The 23,096-nt window shown below is 52.6% G+C and overlaps 8 protein-coding genes across 8 annotated transcripts; 4 read left to right on the top strand and 4 right to left on the bottom strand.

Moving 5' to 3' along the window:
* Positions 1-486: 486 nt before the first annotated feature.
* On the top strand, positions 487-3,104 carry SETTUDRAFT_168067 (uncharacterized protein). Its single transcript, XM_008025295.1, has 4 exons — positions 487-643; positions 720-913; positions 971-1,446; positions 1,504-3,104. The coding sequence occupies exons 1-4, from the start codon at positions 595-597 to the stop codon at positions 2,624-2,626; spliced, it is 1,842 nt and encodes a 613-aa protein (XP_008023486.1). The 5' UTR covers positions 487-594; the 3' UTR covers positions 2,627-3,104.
* Positions 3,105-6,770: 3,666 nt separating this feature from the next.
* On the bottom strand, positions 6,771-9,184 carry SETTUDRAFT_26878 (uncharacterized protein; the record flags this gene model as incomplete). The annotated part of the gene is made up of 4 exons (XM_008025096.1): positions 6,771-7,049; positions 7,103-8,418; positions 8,470-8,780; positions 8,832-9,184. The coding sequence occupies 4 exons, from the start codon at positions 9,182-9,184 to the stop codon at positions 6,771-6,773; spliced, it is 2,259 nt and encodes a 752-aa protein (XP_008023287.1).
* Positions 9,185-9,461: 277 nt separating this feature from the next.
* Positions 9,462-9,900, top strand: SETTUDRAFT_26877 (uncharacterized protein; the record flags this gene model as incomplete). Its single annotated transcript, XM_008025095.1, has 3 exons — positions 9,462-9,539; positions 9,592-9,654; positions 9,709-9,900. 3 exons carry the CDS (start codon positions 9,462-9,464, stop codon positions 9,898-9,900), a joined length of 333 nt encoding a protein of 110 aa, XP_008023286.1.
* A 25-nt stretch (positions 9,901-9,925) lies between these two features.
* SETTUDRAFT_38143 (uncharacterized protein) lies at positions 9,926-13,554 on the bottom strand (the record flags this gene model as incomplete). Its single annotated transcript, XM_008025136.1, has 6 exons — positions 9,926-10,309; positions 10,343-10,417; positions 10,469-11,110; positions 11,173-12,288; positions 12,335-12,419; positions 12,467-13,554. The coding sequence occupies 6 exons, from the start codon at positions 13,552-13,554 to the stop codon at positions 9,926-9,928; spliced, it is 3,390 nt and encodes a 1,129-aa protein (XP_008023327.1).
* A 417-nt stretch (positions 13,555-13,971) lies between these two features.
* SETTUDRAFT_106391 (uncharacterized protein) lies at positions 13,972-14,964 on the top strand (the record flags this gene model as incomplete). Its single annotated transcript, XM_008025294.1, has 4 exons — positions 13,972-14,233; positions 14,334-14,542; positions 14,621-14,868; positions 14,922-14,964. Coding segments are annotated over 4 exons (762 nt in total), but the record flags the coding sequence as incomplete, so codon positions are not given.
* A 2,601-nt stretch (positions 14,965-17,565) lies between these two features.
* SETTUDRAFT_106304 (uncharacterized protein) lies at positions 17,566-18,621 on the top strand (the record flags this gene model as incomplete). Its single annotated transcript, XM_008025293.1, has 1 exon — positions 17,566-18,621. The coding sequence occupies one exon, from the start codon at positions 17,566-17,568 to the stop codon at positions 18,619-18,621; it is 1,056 nt and encodes a 351-aa protein (XP_008023484.1).
* Positions 18,622-18,844: 223 nt separating this feature from the next.
* SETTUDRAFT_128560 (uncharacterized protein) lies at positions 18,845-20,064 on the bottom strand (the record flags this gene model as incomplete). Its single annotated transcript, XM_008025292.1, has 2 exons — positions 18,845-19,245; positions 19,340-20,064. The coding sequence occupies 2 exons, from the start codon at positions 20,062-20,064 to the stop codon at positions 18,984-18,986; spliced, it is 987 nt and encodes a 328-aa protein (XP_008023483.1). The 3' UTR covers positions 18,845-18,983.
* Positions 20,065-20,468: 404 nt separating this feature from the next.
* Positions 20,469-22,934, bottom strand: SETTUDRAFT_168066 (uncharacterized protein). Its single transcript, XM_008025291.1, has 5 exons — positions 22,735-22,934; positions 22,630-22,661; positions 21,382-22,578; positions 21,071-21,335; positions 20,469-21,020 (listed from the first exon to the last, which is right to left on the bottom strand). The coding sequence occupies exons 1-5, from the start codon at positions 22,757-22,759 to the stop codon at positions 20,785-20,787; spliced, it is 1,755 nt and encodes a 584-aa protein (XP_008023482.1). The 5' UTR covers positions 22,760-22,934; the 3' UTR covers positions 20,469-20,784.
* Between the last annotated feature and the right edge of the window lie 162 nt (positions 22,935-23,096).

The following is a 23,096-nucleotide window of genomic DNA, read 5'->3' as shown; positions in this document are numbered from 1 at the left end:
GGCTCGCGTACACGAGGCGTGACACGAGGCGGCCGCCAATCACAGGGCGCGCGCCTCCGCAGCCCTCGCTCATTTCGCGCCGCCCGAGCGCGGCTGGCGTCACTCAGCCAGAGTGAGGGTGAGAGTGCCATGGCAATTGTGGATGTGTCCGTGTCTGTTTCCACATACATGGCGACTTGCGACGTATGACCATTGCTTGCTGCTAGTCCGAGCTGGCTGCTGACTACTGGCCCTCCTTTCTGCTCTGCTCTGCTCTGCTCTGCTCTGCTCTGCTCTGCTCTGCTCTGCTCTGCTCTGCTGTGCTCCCCTTTGCCCTTAACCTCTGCTCCCCCTCGCGCTCGCTCCCCTCCCACACCTCGGCCCTGCATCCTCGCCCCTCGTCCGTCCATCATCTCGACACCCGCCACGATTGGATCCCGCCCACACCACGCGCCCTCGCCTGCGCCTGCGCCTGCGCCCGCGCCCGCACACGCCGCTCCTCGCCTGCCCGCCATCGCCATATCACCTGCCCTGCCCGGATTAGAGCCATCGCACCCGTCCACGCGCCCGTCTCCAGACCACCCGACGTCTGCATCCCCAACATGCCGTAGCACCATGGAGAGTATTATACCCGACGACTCGCCCCTCGCCCACGTCCTCCAAGGTGCGCCCAGAGCCCATGCCCATGATGCCCACGATGCATCTCCTCCACCTCCTCCACCCGCTAACCGCTCCGCTAGGCCACGGAACCGCCGACGCCCACGCCCCGGACCCGTCTGCGCTCCCCCAAACTCATGTAGACGACGTCGACACACCGGGCTTCGCCCCCAGAGGCCCCTCGACGCTGCAGTCGCGCATAAGAGACAAGCTCCCCCAGCCGCTGCGCATCCACTCGCGCAACGGCTCCATTGCCCGCATCCACACCGTCTGCTCGGTATCCTTCCCCGCCCTGCCATTGCCATGCCGTGACTCAACCCTGACCCGCCCGCAGAAAGCCGTCAACTCCAAGCTCGGCCGCGCCGACAACGAGCGCTTCCTCGAGCACTTCCGCTACCTCATTGTCGCCTCCCAGCTGCTCGGCGACCAGGGCAGCCTGCGCGCTTCCTCGATACCCATCTTTGCCCCCAACGGGCGAGCCGGCTTCCATGAGTTCCAGGTCGCCTCCATCACCCCGGCCGGCGCTGCGCTGACGGGCGGCACCGCCTTTGTCCTGGTATGGCTGGTCCACTGGTCCCGCCGCCAGCCCACCTTCAGCGTCGGGCGCTCTTCGTTTGTGCTGCTCGCCTTTGCTGCCGCTGCCGCCGCAGTCTACCGCTACATGCGCCGCCAGTGGCTGCAGTATCTGCGCCACGAGGCAGTCGACGGCGTCGCTGCTCTCGTGACCAACCTGCAGGCATTCGAGGCTTCGGCCGCGTCTGCGCTGGCTCTGATCCAGGAAGTAGAGCTCGTGTCACGAGGCTACAGGCTGTAGGTTCACATGTGTCCGACTACGTCCATCACATGCCATCGGCTAATTCCCCATAGAAGCTGTCCTCTGCCCCCCATCTCGCGCATCGAGGAAAGGGGTCAGGCCCGCCGTTGTCAACGCCTGCGCCGCAATCTGCGCGCCGCCTACGCCGACGTGGTCCCTATCCTCTCCGAGCAGTGTGGCGTTTTGAAGCCTCTGATCCAGGAAGATGACTTGGAAAAGTACCTCGATGTCTACGAAATCAGCAATCCAGACCTGCAAGAGGCGGCGCTGAGTTACAGTCCATCCGAATTCGAAGACGCAGAGACGCTCAAGGCCCTGCGCACTCTGCAGTATCGTTTATCCATTCTTCGCCGCGTCTACCTGTGCTCTTTGCTGGCCATGGAGGCAGATGGCGGAACCTCGGATTTCCCGCGCTGGTCGACCGTGGTGGACTCGATGTTGTTTACCGCACGTCCGGTAGGACAATGGACAGACAAGTTTAATCGTGTGCTATCCGAGGAGGAGCAGTTTGTCCCCCCTTCGCCAGCAAAGGTAGCGCCGACGCCTGGGCGCGAAAAGATCCGGAACTCGGTGCGGAAACTGTCGGGCCTGTCGAGCGGCATTCGGGGTTTGCAGGCCAAGATGCAGGTACTGCGCGAAGAGACCAACAAGAGCTTGGAAGACACGGAAGATGTTAGCGACCTGGCCCATTCTCTCATGGCGCAATACGAGTCCATTGGCGCCGATCTCAAGAGTTTAGTGCAGGCCTGGGAAGCAGGAAAGAATGCGCTTGCGCTCAACATTGACCGACAAGAGCGCAGGATTTCACAGGCGTCGAGCGGTCTGCGCTCCCCAGTTCCAAGCCTAGGCGGCCTGACTGCTGTGGACGAAGGCAGTCCGTCTGATGCTCTGCGCGCTCTTAATGGTGACTTGCTGAGTCCTCAGCAGAGTGCACCGTCGAGCGATCAGGGCAGCACATCCGACGACGAAGTATTCGAAGCCATTGCAATACCAAAGACGCGCGGTACCATGTCGAGAGAAGAGCGCATGCAAAAGATCCAGGACGACCGCATTCGCCAGGCTTCGCTACGTGAATCACGAGAGGCAAACACCAACATGCTCAGAGAGCTCGAGTCGGTCATCAACATGAGACCGCATCGCCAATCTGCGCCCGGCACACGAGGCACAAGTCTCTAAGCCGCCTCCCATCCCTTTCCTTGTGTATATTTCCAAACTAATGACAGTCGCCAGATACCGCATTTCCTTTCTCTTTCCTTATTTCCTTTTCCTTTTCCTTGTCCTTGTCCTTGTTCCTTCATGGCGTGCATCTCAGTTCTAAGCTTGATCTTGGGCATTTACGCGATACCACCGCCGCCGTCTCATTCACTATTTTCCTTTTCCTTCTTCTTTCCTTTTCCTTTTCTTCCTCTTCAATTCCTGGAGTCAAAGGCAATCATGTATATATGCATACCTAGAGGCGGTCCAAAAAACAAAGACCCGTTCAAGACAGTCATGACGTCTGCGCAACATTTTACCGTCTTTTTTTTTGCATTTTTGATTGTTTGAGTGTGCATAGTTTTGATGTTGTGGATAGCGAAACGCTTGATAAGACCAAGGATGACTTGAAAGCAGGTACATTAGCATATGATAAGATGCAGGCAAATCCGCTAAACACCATATCCATCCATCTTCGTGTACAACAATAACCAAAAAGAAGAAGAAGAAGAAGAAGAAGAAATCACCAGACTTTCAGCTATTCTACACACTCCCAAATCAAACCCCACTCACTCACTCACTCACTCACTCGTCCACCCACAAAAAACGCCCCATGCCGCCGCCGCATATGCACCCTCAACCCATCCGACCGCGCATACACGCGCCCACACCCCGCCATCCGACACGCATACTCTTGCTTTGTGCGTCGAGATCCCCGGCACGCTTGCGTCTTGACGTGTCGTGTCAAGTTGCCCACGGCGTGCATGCCGGTTAGAATGGTGCCGCAGTGGTAGGGGCAGGGGATGGTGTTGGTGTTGTTGTCGTTGGTATTGTTAAGTCGGTGTGTGATGGATGGTAAGTGAGGAGTTGAGGGGTAAGTAGTCTGAGTCTGAGTCTGAGTATGGGTGTAAGAGTGTGTTGTAGAAGAGAAAGAGGAAGAGAGAGGGACACTGCGGCTATGGCTGTGACTGTGACTGTGACTGTGACTAGATGGTATGTTAGCTATCCATGCATTCCACACACGATACTCGAAAAGTAAGAACCAAGAGAGAGAAAGAGGTATATCAACACACCGCATCCCTTCCACCATCCACCCTTCACAATAACAACAACACTACCACCACCACCACCACTCCTACTATTTCTCCTCGCAAAATCCCTCAACCATCCACACAATACGATATTGAAGTCCTACTACTACTACTTTTTCTTTTCTCTCTCTCTACTGCAGACCCAAACCATTAGAACCCCTCTCTCTTTTCCATCGCATCCTCTGTTTTTTTGTTTTTTTTTTCCACTGAAAATGGTGGGCAAAGAAAATAATGGAAAAAAAGGGGAAAAAGAAGGAGAATAAGATGCAAAAATAGAATACGAGACGTACCTCGTATCTGCAACATGCATGGACATTGACATGGACGTTGACATTGGTATGGACATTGGTATTGGTATGGATATCGGTATCGGCATCGGCATCGGCATCGCTGCGTACGCATACATCTCACTGCTGGTATACTGCTGTTCTAATACTTCTGTCGTTGCGCTGCCGTGTCCGTGTCCGTGTCCGTGTCCGTGGCTGTGGCTGTTTCTCTGTCCATGGCCGTGTGTATGTAGTATGGTTTGCACTGGTGCTTGTGCTTGTGCTTGTGCTGGTACATAGTGATGATGTTGTTCGAAAATTGCATTCTGATGCTGGGCAACCCACACGTCATAAGCATGGCTTGTTTGCGCATCCCACGGGTGGCTGTAGATGTCTTGGGTTGGAGATACGGGGGAGTGGATGGATGGGGGTGCTGCTGGATATGGAGAGGAGGAGGAGGAGGAGGAGGGGGTAGGTTTGGTGCGAGGGGGATGGGAGTATGCCATAAATGAGATTCTTCTTCTTCTTTTCTTCTTTTTCCAGTGCCTTCTCCGTCCTTTGGCACCCGTATCCAAAGCCCCGTGGGTAGTTCGACTTCTGCAGCCGAGCGAGAAACCGGGGGTCCAAGTGCTGTGATAAAAGCGGCTACTAGAAAAGATCAAACTTTTCCCCACGCATCGGCATCGCGCTAAAAGTCAAAGGGGGCAAGCCATTGTGTGACGCTCGTCTAAGCTGACTATGGCGCTTACACCAATGAGCATATATGCTTGGATTGGCGCATGCGGCGCAGTGCATGAGAGTGCAGTTTGAGAGGGGCTTGTGTATGCTGGTTTTCTGCGGTGCGGAGGGTATGGAGGGGATGGCAGGACGGGGTAGGGCGGGTATTGAAAGGGTTGCTTGATGGAATTTGGGGTGGTGCTCTTATTGTGAGTGTGGTTAGCGATGTCTGTAAGTATGTTCTGCTTTGCAAGTACTGCATGTACTGCTGGAAGAATCAAAGGGCATTAACATGGCTGAGGGGTACCAGAGCTTTGTCCGTTGAAATGATTCTATCTTCCTTTTCTTCAACTGCCCACCAGTACTCAGTCGTCTGCGCATCTAGCAGGTATCTAACCAGCAATGACCCCTCAAGCCCCTCAGCCACTTCCCCATCATTCGATACCAAAACTGACACCGCAATATACTCCATATTCCATGAGTCCACATACCAATTCCAATGACGTCAAGCCCCAGCCCCAGCCCTTGCACTCCGTCCATCTCCTCCCAAAACCGCCAACCATACCACGGCGATTGCCAAGGGGGCCTTCCTATCCAGCCCCCCATACCTTAGCTTAAGTGCCCAGTCGAAGCCCATGTACCCGGTAAGCGCGGAATCTAAACCAACCGGGACGGCTCGCGGCGGCACCGCCACCTTACGATACCCACCGGTTATTACTAGACCAGGGCTCAGCGGCTTGGAACAGGCTTACCGGAACTCTGGCCTTTCCGAACCGTGCCGAGCAGTCAGTATCAGACCCCGGGCCGAAACCGCTGGTTTGGAGTTTGAGCGAGGGCTGCGCGCGGCTGGTGGGCGTTTGCATGGGGCGTGGACCCGGCGGAGTGGAACAAAGGGAAATGCGGAGTTAGGGGGCGGTGCTTAGGCACTGCGGTCCGGGGATACATGTATCGTGCGAGGAAGGGGTTTCGTCGTGTATTTGGAGCTTTATTCGTCCGTGGAGTGAGTGGTGGGTAGCACCGATGAGCTGCAGTGCTGTGCTGTCCACGTGTGCTAGTTCAAGTGAGCTTTGTTGTGAAGTGCATCGACTAGCGGGTTGCTTGTCTAGACGAGAGTAATGGATGACAGGATGAGGGTGGGGAAGCTCATTAGTTTATTCATGTTGTATTAAAAAGATAAGCGAAAGGTGGAAATAGATCCCTACTGAGTAATTGGCGCTGTCTAACCACATGTGAACCCGGCGGGTGGTAGAAAGTTGTTAATTTGTTGATGTATTATTAGTTATGCCATGGCACCCCCTCCGATTCGCATAAATATTTAGAGGGTAGATTCTTACCAGCGCCTCCGACAGGACCTAGTACCGTGGGACTATAGGCTGTAATTACGTTTATGTGACTGTAACGTAGTACGTCCTATTACAGCTGTAACGTAGCTGTAATTTTAATATCAACTATAGCTACTTATACTATAGCGATCGCTATATTTGTAGCGCACTCTATCCGTACTTTACTCTTACTACGGAACTACAATCCATACCGCAGTCTAAAAACCTCACCGTACTACTAGTACAGTACGTTGGACACGCTGCATGCATGGATTCAAGGAAGAGCTAGGGCTGGATGGTGATAAGGAGGCTAAATTTAATGGGTAGAGATAGCTAGTGCAAGTTCATGCATGCTAGAACAACTGCGCCGAGACTTGGACAAAAGCCGGCCATTCCCTGGGCATTGTAGAAAGCTTTGACGAAGTGTGTCTAGACTAATTTCCCTTACGGTCCTTAATCTAGAAGTGCAACTTGTAGGTACATATTACTCGTTGTTTGAAAGGTATTAGTAACAACGTCCGGTGTTTAGGATCGCAGGATGAAGTTATGCAGGCAACAGTCGCAGAGAAACGCACCGAAAATTCATGTGAGCTTACTATATCGAGATTGCTTGGTTCGGTATCGGACACGAGAGATGAGGGATGCGTTGGTGAGACAGATACAGTCTAGAACTGATCGGCTGAATTAAATCTATCTCGTTCGCAGATACTGCCGAAGAAGGACCATAGTATCAAATGCCTCTAATGCTCGCCAGACGGTTCACGATCCTTGAAGAGAACTCACTGTGAGCACCGAACTCGTCTAAACCAGCAGCAATTTCTTCAAAGGTAAGACAGGCGACAATGCTATCTGCGAAGCTCTGCCCGCAAACATGCGGACCCTCCGTCCGCAGTCTCCCCAGAAGCTCATCTCTGATCTTTGTGGGCACCAGGGTTCTGCCAGGGCTAGACTTCATCTCCGGGAACCCTATTATCGGTTTCCAATAAGCCAGCTCCAGTAATATGATTCCCTTGCTAGAAGTTAGCCTGACTCCATGTGCATTCAATGTAACTTTGTACCCACAAGAGAGTAGATATCGTGCGATTTCTTGAACTTGATGAGTGGCTTGCCCCATCGCTCAGGATGTCTATATGCATTGTTACTTAGAGAATGATCCTCTTGCAAAAGTGTACTGTCGTCCTCGGGACGTGAGTATTCGAATCCAAACAGCCACGGCTGGTCCAACACGGTGGCTGCATCCGCGTCCGCATCGGGCGGAAGAAAAACAATGTTGTCACTCTTCAGTGATTTGTGCACCCATCCGACTTTGTGGAAACTCTCTAGCGCCTTTGCAAGGCTAGCTGCTAATTTTACACGCACTCCCAGTGCAACTCTCTTCTGCTTGGACATATATTTCGAAAGCATCAATGGCGTGCCGAATTTGCGGGTTGAGGTTCCGGAAATGTTCATCTGTGAGATTTGCGTGTCGAAAGAATCCCAGACCACCTCGAAGATGAGCGACAGAGTCTTGCTGGCCCAATCGTGTGTGTATCCTAAGCAGGGAAGAATGTGGAAATTCTCTTGCTTGGGATGGCATAATAGCGCTACCATCTTCCTGAACTGCGTCATCATGTGAGGTGGGGGTTCGTTCGAGGTAGCTGTAGTAAGGTGCTGGTAATTGAATATCTCGGCGACAATCGGACGTCCTTTGATGTTTCCCGTACGCAATCGAGACTGTCCGTCTCCTTTGCCACGTTTATCCCAAGTGATCAACCCACGTGGAAGATCCAGTCGATCAGGTATTGACGCGGAGCTCAGAAGCCGCTGCCGTAAACTGATGACTTGATCAACTTCACAAGCCGCAACGACTGAGTCGTCTTGAGCTGCTGTGAGGTCTATGTTGGAATCCAGTAAGATGCCCTTCTCGACACTCTCGGAAACCTCGGCCACCTTGCTGTTCAGATTTTGCAGAGTCGTGGCTCTTAGATCTCCAGGTATATCGGCTAGTGCTACCTCTGCCTGTGTCAATACTTTGCTCTTCTTCATAACGTTTGAGAGCTCTGACATCCGATCGATAATCTCAGCTTGGGCAGAAGGGGAAACCTTTCCGAGGATGGAGCCTTGTAATGGATGGTGTTTCTCATTCAATCCTTCGAGAAATCGTGCCCGGAGTATTAGCGCCTCGATGTTCACCTCACTGACGGTATTTGGGGGATAGCTCTTAAGCCAATCTGCTAGTTGATGTGCTGTTGGGTCTTCTGTAAATGATATGGAAAGGAGAGCAAAGGATGAGGCGGCGGGCTGTTTCTGTGCGAAACCCGGAGCAATCTTCGCCGTTAAAGGTGCCAACCTGATCGTAGGAAGGTCTCGCTTCACCAATGTAAAATATTGCGGTGATTCTCGAACGGAATTAGCATTCATAAGTTTGGTGAGAGAAAATTGCTGTTTACCGGTGAGTGCTGGCGGAGTTGAAGCACTCCAGAGATGCGTTTGCAGCCAGCGGATTGGTACGTCTTTACCAGCATCAATCTGCTTCTTCAGCTCTCTGATGAGAACTGAAGTAAACGACAATCTTCCTGGCTTCGGCACTCTCGACCCAGAGCTCGATGCAGCCAGAATCTCGAATTGACCGTTCTCGAATTCTCGGGATATCTTGGTTGCAGCATAGCAGCAGTCCAAGAGTACAAATACATCGCTGTGTGCATTTCCAAGCTGTCTCTGAAGCGGAAACCATTCAACAGTCGGCCCATTCTCTAGCTTGCTGTGTGACACGGTTATGGACATGTGTGGCTGAGGGAATCGACGGACTCACGCTCTCCAGGCCGGGTACCCGGCCTCATCGACCACGGTGTTATCTCCATGCCCTCCATAATACACAATAGCTAAATCACGTTCGCCTAGGGCACATTCCCTGACGAAGGAAGTCAATCTATGCGATAACTCAGCCTCCGAATTAATGCTTGGTATGTGGTATCGCTGGGTGCTGTATCTCAAGTGCTGCTCAAGTAGCACCTTGAGCCGGTCAATCTCGGAAGCCACTCCCAATTCGTCATCAGCCCATGAGATCAGAAGCGCAGTCACCCTTTCGTATTGCTGAGTAGTCCAGTATCCACGCGTCCGTTGCTGGAAGTCATCGATGATCTGCTCTTCCGAGGCATCGCTCATTGCGGCGTCATTCAATAGCCCTCACAAGTTGTTGACGCTGACGCCTCTCAAGGCGGTATGTTATGTTAAGTGCAGATGTATGTCCCGAGCTGGCGTATGTTGTCGAGTGACACAAAGTGCGGGGCCCGCATGGAATGAGGCAACGAGGCAATCCTATATTACAAGCCACCCACGTGATCTCAGCAGGTCATTGATAAGACGCGCAGCCCTCGCTTCGGGCTTTTTGATTCATTCAGAAGTTTTCAAATACGAATATTGATATCCGAGGTGAAGCCAGATGGCATCCAAGAAGGAAGAGTTCGGGCCTACAAATCCACCTGGGAACGATGAAAGTAGCGATGAAGAGGAAACTACGGTCTGAGCCTTGCACGGTAATCTCATTTCCCAAAAGAGGCTAAGACGCGCAGTTCAATCCATCTGCTCCCGGGGACTTCCGTGGAAAGGTTACGAAGTATTCTACCGCTACACAGGTAAATTATATCGATTATTTGACTCTTACTACCTGCGATACCTGATGCGTCTAGGAGTATCCCACCCCTCCAGCATACAACGTAGGCGAAGAAGTCTTCCTCCTCATCCCCGGTCAGGCGCAACCAGCAGGCCCGTACGAAGTTATGCAATCTCTAGATGGAAAGCTGTACCGCATCAAGACCAAAGATACTGGGCAGGAACACGGTTCGCTCGTAAGAGAAAGTGACTTGGTGTACAAGGTTTAGGCTTGATTCCGAGCATCTTCGACATTTAAGCCGAGTGGCTATCAAACAATAGTGTCATCATTTCTTGGACGTAGTCGTGGATGTTAGGAGAAACAATCAAATAGTCTTCTCTCGTCCTCCGATAGAACTCGGTCAAGCAGTCCAATGCTGTGCGCCCCTCGTTGTCTTTGATGTTGCGATCTGCACCGAGATCAAGTAAAGCTTCAACCGCTTTTGGTGCCCCAGACATGGCGGCCACATGGAGGGCGGTGCCTAATTGTGGGCTCACTGCGTTGAGAAGTGAGGGTTGGTGTTCAAACGCGCGGTACCAGATGTCAGATTGAGGGCCTTCCAGCAAGAACACCAGAAAGGCCTCCTCCTGCGGTAGCGACATGAGAGCTTCCATATGTTCGAGTATCGGTTTCTGGGTCTGAAATGTCGTCTCTACAGCCCGTATGCTTACGGCGAGATGCAATAAGGTTGGTGCCGGGTTATCATTGGTACTTCCAAGCCATGGGTCCCCTCCCTGATCGAGCATCTGTAACTAGTTAGTCACTGGCGTTTAGAGAGTAGAATACTAATATCGTACCCAGGCGAGAAGGTCCCCTCGTTTAGCTTTGAGGAGTAACCCAAGCGGGTTATAATAGAGGCAATCGGTGTCCAAGACCGCCTCGCGACGTGGCATGTTCACGTCCGCCCCGTTCTGCACCAGAAGTTGGACACATTCATCAGAGGCCCATTCGCATGCGATATGCAATGCGGTGTTGCCCATTCTGTTGAGAACGTCAATGCTGATGTCTGGATGCGCGAGGATATGCTTGATGACTGCTAATGCGTCCTTCTTCGCACTCTCGTGGAGGATGGTCTGCCCGTTCGCTTGCGCAATTTTGTGGCCGGGCATGTCTGCCCACGGAAGTTTTGGATGTTCGTAGAGCATCTTGAATGCCGTATCATTCAGGTGATCGTTCATAGCCGAATGTATCGCACTAAACAGTACATCAACGGTGATCGGTTTTCTCATGGAAACGGTCTTTTCTAGCAGACATCCGAGCAAATCTACATCGGTCCTGGGGTTTGCTGCGGCCAGACCTAGGGGCGTATAGCTAATTTTGTAGGCCTGTAGGTTCGCGTAAGCCTGTTCGTCTTCTTCATCGATCAATGCACCGTGTGATAGCAACAGATCAATTGTAGAATTGATGGCACCAATATAGCCCGAACCATGTATCATCCACTAAGCACGTTCAATTAGTCTGTGGCTCTCGAGAAGTTTGATAGGAAGAGAGATCGTTATACCTTAGCGTGTATGGAAGCATAGGAGGCTAGACCAAGTTGATGCAGCGGAGACGACCTGCTGAACCAGTGCTTCGTAGCACTAGCACCGTACCTGATAAGAAGCCCACATATCTCAGGGAGACAGAGCGATGCCGCCAGATCCAAACTGCTAAGCCAAGGACAGCGGGCGTTTGGATCCGCGCCCAGCTTAAGGAGAGTCTCAACAGCAGTGAAGTTACGGATGCCTACTGCAAAGTGAAGCGGAGTCCCAGAAAGCAAGACGCCGTACCAGGGGCTTCCCCAGCAGAAATTCGGTCTCGTCCGCGCCATTACGGAACCTCCGGCTTCCAGAAGCCGACTCGCTATCCTCGGTATTTCTTCGCGTGGAAAAAAGGCAAGTAGATGTAAAGGGGATGTGATGGAATCATCAGTAAGTGATGCTTTGGCCCCGTTATCCAGCAGGAGTAATGCCATTTCAACGCTTCCTATAGAACATGCTTCAAATAAGGCAGTGCGGTCCTCTTCATCTATTGAGTTGACGTCGTAACCTCGATCTAGAAGAGTTTGCGCCAATCTTGTATTGTTCGTCGATGCAGCGAAGTGAAGTGGGCCCTGCAGATATGTGCCTCTTATTGCAAGAACCTCGAGGGTATTTGGCACAGATGCGCAACCATCCTCAACCGCTTCGTGAACATCCATAGGGGAGAACTCCCGAGTATTTGACGAAATTCTAATACCTTGGACCGATTGGACACGCTTTGCTACAGCCGCAACCTGGTATTCGCGAATAGACTCTGAGAACGAATATGTGTCCATTTCGGGTTCGGGATCATAGATCGTTGCGGATCGCAGTCGACTGACAATTAATTCCTTCAGCGCAGAGTCGCGCAGTTGAGAGAAGGGTTCAGACGCTAATTCGGGCGCAAAACTGACCCCATATCCATATGCGTAGCATTCGGAAAGGTTTAATAAGCGGTGCGATGCGTCGCTTTCTGGCGTGGAGTGGCAATACTCTACGACCGACTTTCCGAACATATGTGGATAAGAAATGTCGACATCATGAACTGGTTGTAAGATTGAGTGCAGCCCATCAAAGACAGATTCTTTCATCGGCCATGGACATATTACTGATATGAGCTGGTCTTGATCAAATCAGGCTCTTTTGTGGATTGATGTTACTTACACTTTCAATATTCCAGGATAGGTATTGATCTTGCGCGCTTCTCGAAAAAGATGGTTCAAAGTTGGCTATTGGATGGTGGAAGTCTCTGAATCAATTAGCTACATATGATTTAATGACGAAAGTCCTACGTACTTCCTGATGTCAAGCAGCTTTGATGCCGTGCGCATAGAATATCTTTTATGTCTGTCACTCTCTAGACAACCTTTGACAAGCTCTAAGAAGATGGTGCGCAAATCTTCTGATATCCTTGGAGTCGCCTCTTCCGCCATACCAGCCTCGATCAGTTCACATGCTTTTTCCGTCAGATAGCTTGGCGATTGCGAGAGCAAAAAGGGTATCCGTCGGGGAGGATCCGAAAATTCGGCGGATAGCCATTCATCTTGGAAGTAATTGACCCTCGAGCTAATGATGCAACAAGCTGTTAGGCCGAAGCTCCACACGTCGCACTTGGGCCAATCTTCGCGTTCAAGTGTCTCAGATGCACTGTCACCGTACAGGTTTACGAGCACTTCTGGTGAGCTGAACAGCGGTGTTCCAACGTACGATTCGTACCCATTATTCTCTGAGCAGAAGCTTGAGGAACCAAAATCTGTCAGGCGCGCAGTGACGACTGATTCTCGGTCGTTTTCTATACTTGAGGAGTTTTTGACTAGGATGTTCTGCGGTTTCACATCGCCATGAACGATTCCCTCGCTGTGAAGAGCTTCAAGGCCTCGTGCGATATCTTGGCAAAGGCGATGTCGGAGCGTCCAACCGTCGGGTTGGTGGGAGATGAATCTTGATATGAAGTTGTCCAATGTTCCATAGAAAGCGTTCTCGAGGATGAGGGAGGGTACTCGGTCGAACGGAAACCAGATGTATGCCTGAACCTCCACGATGGGGGCGCTGTCTCGAAGGGGCTCGTAAGCCATTATCTGTATCTCGCGGAGTGTGGTCGTTGCAACGCCCTTTTGGTTCTGCTGTCCCCGATGCTTTGGCATCTTAATTGCTAGAGAACGGCCGTGGCGACCTATACTCTCGCAGTTATAGACGGAAAAAGATGTTCCTTCTCCAAGAAAATCACAAACTGCTAGTTCTTGAACGTAGGGGAGCCCCCCTTGGAACAGCCCAGTCAGCATCCCGACGCTGGTTTCCCATTCAGTGTCGTTGTCGCCGTCCGCTTCGATTACGTTGTTTTCACTGCTACGAAAAAAGCTCCAGAGCGCGGTCCTTGAATCCATACTGTGTGTGTGTGTTGGCTTTGCATGGCGATCTGTAGCTGTAGTTTGATGATGGGTTCAGCCTGGTGGCCGCACACTTTACCATTCCTTCCATTCCCAATGCGCTGTCATCAGATGCTAAGCCTAATCCTGATTCGGTGGCGGTTCACTCTGACAGGCTGTCACTCCGGTGAGGATTGGTTTCGTGCCCCACCTCGCAGCCAAGGTTTCAAAACACCACCGTCCCCAAACAGTGATGATTTCATTCTCCATTCATCCTAAGATAGCCTGCTATGGCACAATCACCCCATCCATCTGGATTCGCGGCTCGAACTACACCAACTACCTCGCATACCTACCCACAAAACTTCACGAACAACCCCGAAAAAGGTGAGCAGGGCTTAAGGCTTCGAAGCAGATGGAAGTTGATGATGAAAAGTGGAAGACAGACGAAATGGCTATCCCCGACTTGCGGCTTTCATCAACAGCGACCTTGACTTTGTTGTTTTCCGTCGTTTCGGACACTTGCACGTGCGCTACCTCCTATATCTACAGGATGAGATTGCGGAGATGGAGCAACAACTTCATACCCTCGATAGAATAGAACCCTGTTCATTTTATCTCAACACTCGACGCCGTGATCGAAATCAGGAACGCGGTAGGATACTGAAAACATTGGGTGAAAAACTCTTTGACTACGGTACGTTAGCTCGCCGATTTATGGCGCGTTCAAAAGCTCGTGCATTTTCGTGTTACCGTTGTTCGACATCTCGCAGAAAATTGATTGATCTCGAGTTTAGATAAGCTCTTGGAAATGTACTACAAGCATGTCGAGCGTGGTCCCTCACACCCAAAGAATGTCCAAAGCGTGGCGAACTGGATGCAAGGCAACAAGCCTCTAATACCCGAGGAATCGACATTTCTCAACTCATGGGATGATCTCGTATCTCCATCGGAGCGTGCTGACCACGGCGGCTTGAATGTGCTCCTCAAGCAGCTCTCACACAGGGTCCACGGATGGCCTTCTTTCAAGGTAAGCTAGAGCTATCTCGTTAACAAGATTGGAAAAGCACTTACCCCGTGAAAGACGCATACATCCGTATCTCGCGATCCTCACGTCATCACCGTTGACATGTCTCTCATAATGTCTATTGCACGAGCGCTGACTACCCTTCTGGCTGTCATGATCTTGACTATTCCGATATCAGTTTTGTACAATGTAAAGAGTATGACTTCTAGACTTTGTATCATCGGGGTCTCGACAGGTACTTTCTCGTCATGCCTCTGTGTCTTGACTCACTCTCGACACGCCGAGATATTTTCGGCGACGGCCGCGTAAGTCCGTACACACTTGTGGTGGGCTGTGTGTGTGCTGATAATGATTTCAGATACTGTGCAGTGCTAGTTGTTTTTGTTAGTAATATCGAATAGAATATTTAGCGACCAGATAGCGGCCGTGAACTGGATTTCTCATTGGGCCGATATATGAATATGTATCTGCTGTGTAATTTATGTTTGACCATCTGTGAACCCGGCGGTGAGTAGAGCTCGTCAGATTGTCGATGTGTTATTAGCTTATGCTGTGTCACCCCCTTCCAACTGCGTAAAATCTGTATAGAGTGTGTTCTTGCCGAGTCTGTTCTGTGACTCTACTCTGCTTGCTGAGACTGAAGCCGGTGATTAATACAGATGTAATGAATAGAAGTGCTGGATCAAATGTCAGCTATCATTCAACTGGCATCTTGTACGGCCGTAGCGAGCAGTCCTCTTAACCTTACTTCTAAGCGATACCGAGCTTGAATCGTTCAATAAGAAACCTCACCCTTCAGTACTGGATACCGGGTCCTGGGATCTATAGGTTAAGTGTATCGCGGTGGTGGTGCCCTGCCGTCTGCTCCGACAACCTGGATGGTTTCGGAGTACTCACTCCAATCGATAGCCCAAAGTGTGCAAACTGTTTATTTAAAGGTAGGGTAAATAGAAAGGTGTTACCGTACGTGCTCTTTCATCATAGTGAAGAGCCGCTGTATCCAGCTCCGCCGGGATATGTGGCCGGATGTGCGTTCAAATGGTCAGTTCGTCCCTCACGAGCTAACGGATTAGCGGATGGTGATGAGTACCCCAATATCTTGAGTTTCCATCCCTCGTACATTGGATTTCCTGCTCATTTCTGGTTTCAACCATCGAGCCATGGGTGCATGGGATGCTCTGTCGTAGCATCTCCTTTTTCAGTCTCTTCACTCCGCGCACCGCATCGTGTCTACCACGAGCCGAGGAATTGCCAGAAATGACCCGCAATTATGATGGGCCTACACCCGACTCGTTAATCTTTAAGAATCAACCTGGAAACTGAGCTGCTCATCAGGCCATATGTCGACCCAATCGAATGCCCGCCGTGATCAGAAGCCCAGCGCTGTCGCAAGAACACTTATCAAAGTATTGCACGAAGTTACCGCCACTGGAATAAAACGACGAAGCAGCACGATGATGGGTCGCGAGGTGCAAAAGCGATGACGTCATGTCTCAAAGTAAGTTGTCCAGATATGCGTTGCGGCGAGGACCCGCTACCTCGGCTTGAGGAATTTTCAAGTATCACCGAACTCGCTGGGACGGAAACTGTGGCGCAACGCATCCGCAGTTCTTCATGGCGATGAAATTCTCACTCTCGACTCTTTGGTGTTCGATGGCTGGACGGACATGGACATACTAAGTACTGAATCTGATCTGCCAATAAAGTCGGGCACTATGATGCTTCCATGACATAAGACAGTCACTTTAAGTTGCAGATGCTAAAAAGAGATGGAGAACTCGCCAGTATTTTCACAAGCCTCTTTATCGCATTGGCAAGATACACGTCAACAGATATCAGCGGATGGCGACCGAGTGGCCATCTCAATCTCAACATGATGCACACATCGCCACCAACGACCTTCAGCGCGATCGCAATTCCCCTGGCTTACGCCATGCGTCCAGACAAATTTTGGATTCGTAGAGTATCCATCGCCCTCCAACCGTACGTATGACGAGGAGATCGACGAGTCGGTACTCTTGCTCTTAGAATCAACAGTCCGCTTTCTCGGTCCACTACACCGAAACGGTTCTAAAAGGCCAAACTTAAAGGAACCAAGAGATTGGAAATCTGGCATGAGGTCTGTCGTAAACATGCACCACAAATGCAAGCGTGCCACTGACGGATGAAGGTGCAGTAAGCTGTGTTACTAGGTTACTTGAACAAGAGCACACGCCCGGAGCCTCACCGCTACCCTACACTTTTTTTTTTATCTCGAACAGCAAAGGTCGGCCGAGCAATTTCTCTCCAATACATGTGGATGCATCTCTTCGCCGCACACGATAGACAAGGTGTAATCGGCAGGTCGGCAGATCGACGTGTCAACCGCTGAATACATGTCATCCGATCTGGAATGACGATATACCAACGGCAACTAATTAAGAGCCGCTTCGGGATGCATCCTGATTAGGGGTTGCCACGTTGTCCCGGCAGATCGACCGTCGTCTCGAAACAGGGATTCGTTGCACGGCGTTGACGTCTTTCCAGCGTGACAGCGAGCCTCGTCCGAGATATCTGCAGCAGTCTTGTCGCCTTCAGGGCTCCCCTCCGAAGCCGCTTTCGGCCCGTTTGGGCCAAGGAAATAATAGGCGGTTTTATGGCCCGCACCTATTATGTACACCTACCGGTTTGAGGCTCAAAAAACGTGGTTCACGGTGTCAGTGTGGGTCCTCCGGTAGCTAGCTCAACGGCGTAGATCGGCGAAAAGAGCAGAAAACACCAGGGATAGCACTTCTGGACAAGATACCTCATAGGGCGGTTTCATGAATTGTGTATTACAAATGCTGCTAGTAGTAAGGAAAATTTCTAGAAGGCTGGGTGCTGCTGGACATGTATAAAATAGTAGGTGTATAACTTGGTATTGTCCTCCCCCCATTCACACAATCACTCTCCATTTCATATCTCATCAAAGCATCGTCACGACCTCATCTTTCGACATACTTGATCTAACAGCAGAAAGAATCATGTCTTCGTCATCCGACTTCCAGGGATGGGTTGCTCACGACCCGTCAGCCGCCGACGGCAACATGCAATGGGGCGACTACACGCCCAAGGCGTTTGAATCCACAGACATTGAGATGGAAATCAGCCACTGCGGTGTGTGCGGTTCTGACATCCACACTCTGCGATCAGGCTGGGGCCCTTCAGACTACCCGCTGGTCGTCGGTCACGAAATCATCGGCAAGGTGACGCGAGTAGGCGACGCAGTGCAGGACGTCAAGGTTGGTGACCGCGTGGGCGTTGGCGCCCAGTCCGACTGCTGTGAGAGCTGCCGGCCCTGCAAGATGAAGCAGGAGTCCAACTGCAACAGCTTCGTCATGACATACAACGCCAAGTACAAGACGGGCGACAAGGCGTACGGAGGCTACGCGAAGAAGTGGCGTGGCCCTGCCTCCTTCGCCATCCCTATCCCCGAGGGCCTGCCTTCAGAGTTCGCGGCTCCTCTCATGTGCGGTGGTGTCACCGTCTACAACCCGCTTGTGACCTACGGTGCTGGACCCGGCAAGCGCGTGGGTGTCGTCGGTATTGGAGGGCTGGGGCACTTTGCGCTGCTCTTCGCAAAGGCGCTTGGGTGCGACGAGGTGGTTGCCATTTCGCGATCGTCGTCCAAGAAAGCCGATGCACTTGAACTCGGAGCCGATCGCTTCATCGCAACCGGCGAGGATCCAGAGTGGATGACCAAGAACGCTGGCGGCCTCGACATTATTATTTCCACCGTCTCCGGCAGCTTCCCGCTGGACCAGTACCTCAACCTGCTCGACGTCAACGGCACCTTTGTGCAACTCGGCGCGCCCGACGACCCGCTGCCCAGCTTCTCGCCCATGGGCCTCATCTTCAAGAACCTCAAGATTGCGGGCTCCCTCATCGGCACCAGGCAGCACATTGCCGACATGCTGGAGCTGGCGAAGAAGACGGACCTCCAGGCTTGGGTCCAGGTCAGGCCCATGTCTGAGGCCAACGATGTCATTGTTGATTTCGAAAAGGGACTGCCCAGGTACCGTTATGTGCTGAAGAACTAGGATTTGAGGTGGAGTAATACGTACTTAGTTATAGTAGGAGACGATACCCTGTAAATATAGATTTAGAATGTATAGAGTTTATATTCTGAGTTGCTTTTGATGGCGCATGTTGTGACGATATTGACATGGTTACGAAGTACTTCAAGCTTCATGCTGCTGTGATGTATACTTGAGAACTACCTCTGCTCATCCAATGGGAAAGAGGGTTAGATAAAATTTATCCAAGTCATAATCATATATATATATATCATCTGAAGTAACCTTGACCAAGCAATTCTTACAAAAGACCCACAGTAACGCTATACTGGACCCGCACGACGCTATCAAGTAACAAGAACGCATATTATACGCACCTCAAAAAATCAATATCCCTCGGTAATGCCAGGCTTGATTGCCTCCAACTTGGCCACCAACTCGGTCCACACCCTCTGCTGATCCTTCTTGCCCTCCGCGCTCCTCACATAACTGCTAGGCTCCTCAATCTTACAGTCACTGAGGTACTTGCCGTGGGACTCTGCGCCCTGGAGTCCCGCATGCGCGAGGGTCCTGCTGCCGACTTCGGTGGTGCGGCCCAGGAGGAAGCGGAATATGGCATCGAAGAAGGGAGCTTCTCTTCCGAATTCACTAGAGGAAAAATTGGCACCTCTTTCTCTCTGTGCGCTTTGTTCATGTATGCGGGAGGGGGAGGAGAGAAATATCGAGGAAAGAAGAAACTTACGATTGGCACAGCCCCGGATTAATCAGGTTAACCGTAACCGGGACACGCTCGGCGGAATTCCTCTCGCAAAACGCGCGTACAAACAGCACTTCGAGCAGCTTACTCACCATGTACCTATCCTGCATACTGACCTTCTTCCCAGCAACCTCCTTCTGATTGAGGCGCTCGAAAAGGTGGCCTTCGGGGGCGAGGCGCTCCTTGAACTTTGTCCAGTGATGGACTTCTGAGCTGACAATGGTGAGCGTGGGCCTTGTGTTAAACTTTGTTGCTGTGTCGCGCATCTTGGGCAGCAGCGCAAAGGCGAGCAGGAAGGTAGACACGACGTTGACGGTGATGGTGGATTCGTCCTGCTCGTAGATTTCCCATGTTTTGCGCAGCACGCCCGCGTTGAGGATGGCAATGTCGAGGCGTGACAGCGACTCGCTGGCTTGGCGGGCAAAGTCCAGGACTGAGGCGTACGACGACATGTCGAGGTGCATGACTTTGACTACGTTGGTGCGGCCCGTGCTGGATTCAATGTCGAGGCGCGCAGCTTCGCCTTTTTCCAGCGAGCGCACGCAGAGGATCACGGTCGAGGCGTTGAGGCGCGTGTAGTGGCGTGCGGCTTCTTTGCCTAGGCCTACGTTGGAGCCCGTGACGAGGACGGTTTTGCCTGTGAGGTCTGTGGTGGGTTTGGGCGGCGTGACGAATAGCTGGGAGTAGAAGAAGGCGCCAACTGTTGCCATTGTGATTGATGTAGATGTTGATGTAGATGTTGATGTTGATGTTGATGTTGTGGTGGTGGTGGGATGGATTTGCACGGTGCACGATGGTTGTAGATGTTGGTGTTACTGTTACTTATCAACACCCAGCGCGGGCGTAAACAAGTAGAGTCTTAGGCTAAACACCGTCTAGTCGATGTAGACGCAGATTCGCATGTGTTCCATCGAGGCTTGGTTCAGGCCGCAAGGACGAAATTGTTGCCGTGGGCTCCTAATCTCCGTCATAACTGCGCTCTAGGCAACGACTTCAGTGCGCCCGGGCGGACTTAGCTCATGGTAAATCCACACTCAGGCCGCCAGATATCACGGCATCTACATACACACATGCTTAGCAGCGGGCACTCGTCTTCGAAGTGCTTCTTGGGGCACCGCCCAAGTTCGGACGTGTTAGTGTTACTTGGTGCAGAGAACATCTCCACCCTGAAATGCCCGACATCAATGCGCTATAATATTCACCGAGCCTATCGAGAGCGCATCCCACCCACGCACACCGTATATTCAAGATACCAGCAAATGCCAGCACCGCAAGCTCTCATGCATATTGGCTTCCCCTACAATCAAGATTAGTGTACAGATGCTGACCCTATTCTCCATTTTTTCGTACACCCCAACCCGGCAAAAATAATGTGTCAAATGCACAAACGTACGTAAATACGAAACATCAACCGCAACAAAGCCTCTTCTTTACCACGCCTCCACGTCGAATCCCTCTTCCGAGAACTCGGTCGCCACAACCGTTCTCCGCGAGAACTGACGCCCTGCGAGCGCCTTGATGGCCTTTTGCGCCGACTCTGTGTCCTGGTACTTGATGTAGATCTTGCCAACGCCCAGGTTCACCCGCGCTCCCGCAGGACGGGGAATTTTCGTCTCCACAATCGCTCCGTACTTGCCACATTCTTCTTCAATGTCCTCCTTGATTTCTGCTCCCTGTTAGTGCTGCGACAAGCGTTCCCCAATCGCCAATGCTTACCTTCATATTCCTCGTCATTCAGCAATTCGTCCGAAGTCACCATGTTCATCAGGCATACGACGCGGCTGTGCTCGCGGTTCTCGGCAGCGCTTGCTCCTGCCAACATGGAAATGGCACCCACTCCGCCGTCAAGACCAGTCGTCTGCTGCAGACCGACAGTCGCCCGTGACACCTTGAGGTTACCATCACCAAGCGGAATGTCGTTGAGCCCTTCAATCACCGCATCGATGATCTCGTTGTCGGCGTACTCGCAGAATGCAATGCCCTGCAGTGTGTTAGCAAGCCCAAGAGGCTAGTTCAACTAAGCTTACGCGGTGTTGGTCCGTGGCCGTATCTTTGACCAGGATGAAAGCCTTGAGTTTGCCCATGGTCTCGACCAGTTCTCGGATCTGCTCTTCCTCAATGTACGTGGGGATGTTGACAATGCTGAGCTTGTTGGGACTGTCCTTCACAACCGAAGACACCTCGTCACCGGGCGGGTATGCGTTCTCGTCAGCAGTAGGAGTAATGTAGTCCTTGGGCCGGCGGATGGAAAGGCCTGGTCGGTCTGGCGCCCCACCGTCGTCGCGCATCGAGATGCCGTTCATGGCCAGAGCAAGTGTTGCGTCTTCGGGTGCCTTGAACTCGAGCGCAGCATACTCCTTGCTAGTCGCAATGTGGGCGGATACGCAGGGGTCGTGTCCCGAGACTACGTTCAGGCCGTTGAGCTGCGTGTTGAAGAATTCCATAATCTCTTGGGAAGTGCAACCCGAAGGCAGGTTGTGGACGTAGAGACGCTTCGACTGCTTCGCGGCGGACGTGGCCAGGGCAGCCGCTGTGGCAGTTCCGGTCGATGGCGAAATGAAGGCGGCCAGCTTGGACGGGTCCATGGGCGCAGCGCGGGGAGCTCCCGGCAGAGGGAACATGCCGGACAGCTTGGCCTGCTCGGCCGTGATGTTCTCGTAGCCGGCGGGCTTGATGTCCCATTGTGTCATGCGGCGCTGGCGCTGCAGGATGCTGGTGAAGGTCGACAGGTCGGGCGTGGCTTCGCGCGGCTTGTTGAATGGCGGAGAGTCTTCCTTGGGCTGGCGCGCCCTATCACGCCCGCCACCAAAGCCGCCGTCGCGTCCGCCCCGGCCGCCTCTTCGCTCCTCGCCGAATCTGTCGCCGCCCCGGTCGTTGCGGTCTCGGTCGCGGCGGTGGCCACGGTCGTCGTCACGGTCGCGGTCACGGTCGCGGTCGCCTCGGGGGCGGTCGCGCCTAGAGTACGAGTCTCCCCAGCCACCACGGTCGCCACCACGCTCTGCGCCGCGCTCTCCTCCACGCTCTCCGCCACGCTCGCCCCGGTCGTCACGCCTCTCGCGACGGGCATATGTGTCTTCGCGCTCGCGCTCACGGTAGTCGCGGCTGGACGAGTACGTGTCTACCTCGTAGTCCCGGCGGGAGCCTCCGCCATGGCGAGGCGAGCGAGACCGGCGCCGGCGCCTGTCGCCACGGTCACCGCGATCGCGGTGGTCATCTCTCGACGACTGTCTGGTCAGCGGGTGTGTCGGCGGGTCGCGACGAGGGCGTGCACTCACATAGTTGCGGGATCCGCCTGATCGCCCACCGTCTGCGTCTGTTAGTACTGTTCCATTCTCGAAGCTGTGCACCAGTCAGTACGTGTACTGGTCGAGCCGGCTTACCTCGGGAGTAGCTGTCGCCGTTCATGCTGGGCGGCGGCGGCGGTGTTGTTGGGAGCTATTCGCGCAGTGATAACGTACAGCCGCGTAGGATTGTGCAGCTGCGGACGATGACACGGCGGCAGAGGCTGCAATTCGCAGGGCGGGAGCAGGCAGCAAAGGATGAATCAGGCCTTCGCAATGGTCCCAGACTTTGGAACGCGATGCTTGTGTGGTGGTTGCGGCTGCCGTCGCGGAAAACGTGCGAGAGAGAAAGTCGGGGCTGCCTTAGCGCTCCCTTGGCGCCCGTGGCCCCTGTCGCCGGAACGAGACCCAGACCCCCGACGACCTTACATTCACTCTGCCGTGTACATACAACATCAACC

Source organism: Exserohilum turcica, assembly GCF_000359705.1.
Source record: "Exserohilum turcica Et28A unplaced genomic scaffold SETTUscaffold_14, whole genome shotgun sequence".
Taxonomy (NCBI): Eukaryota; Fungi; Ascomycota; class Dothideomycetes; order Pleosporales; family Pleosporaceae; genus Exserohilum; species Exserohilum turcicum.
Note: the sequence above shows the minus strand (reverse complement) of the source record. Positions and strands in the feature narration are given on the sequence as shown.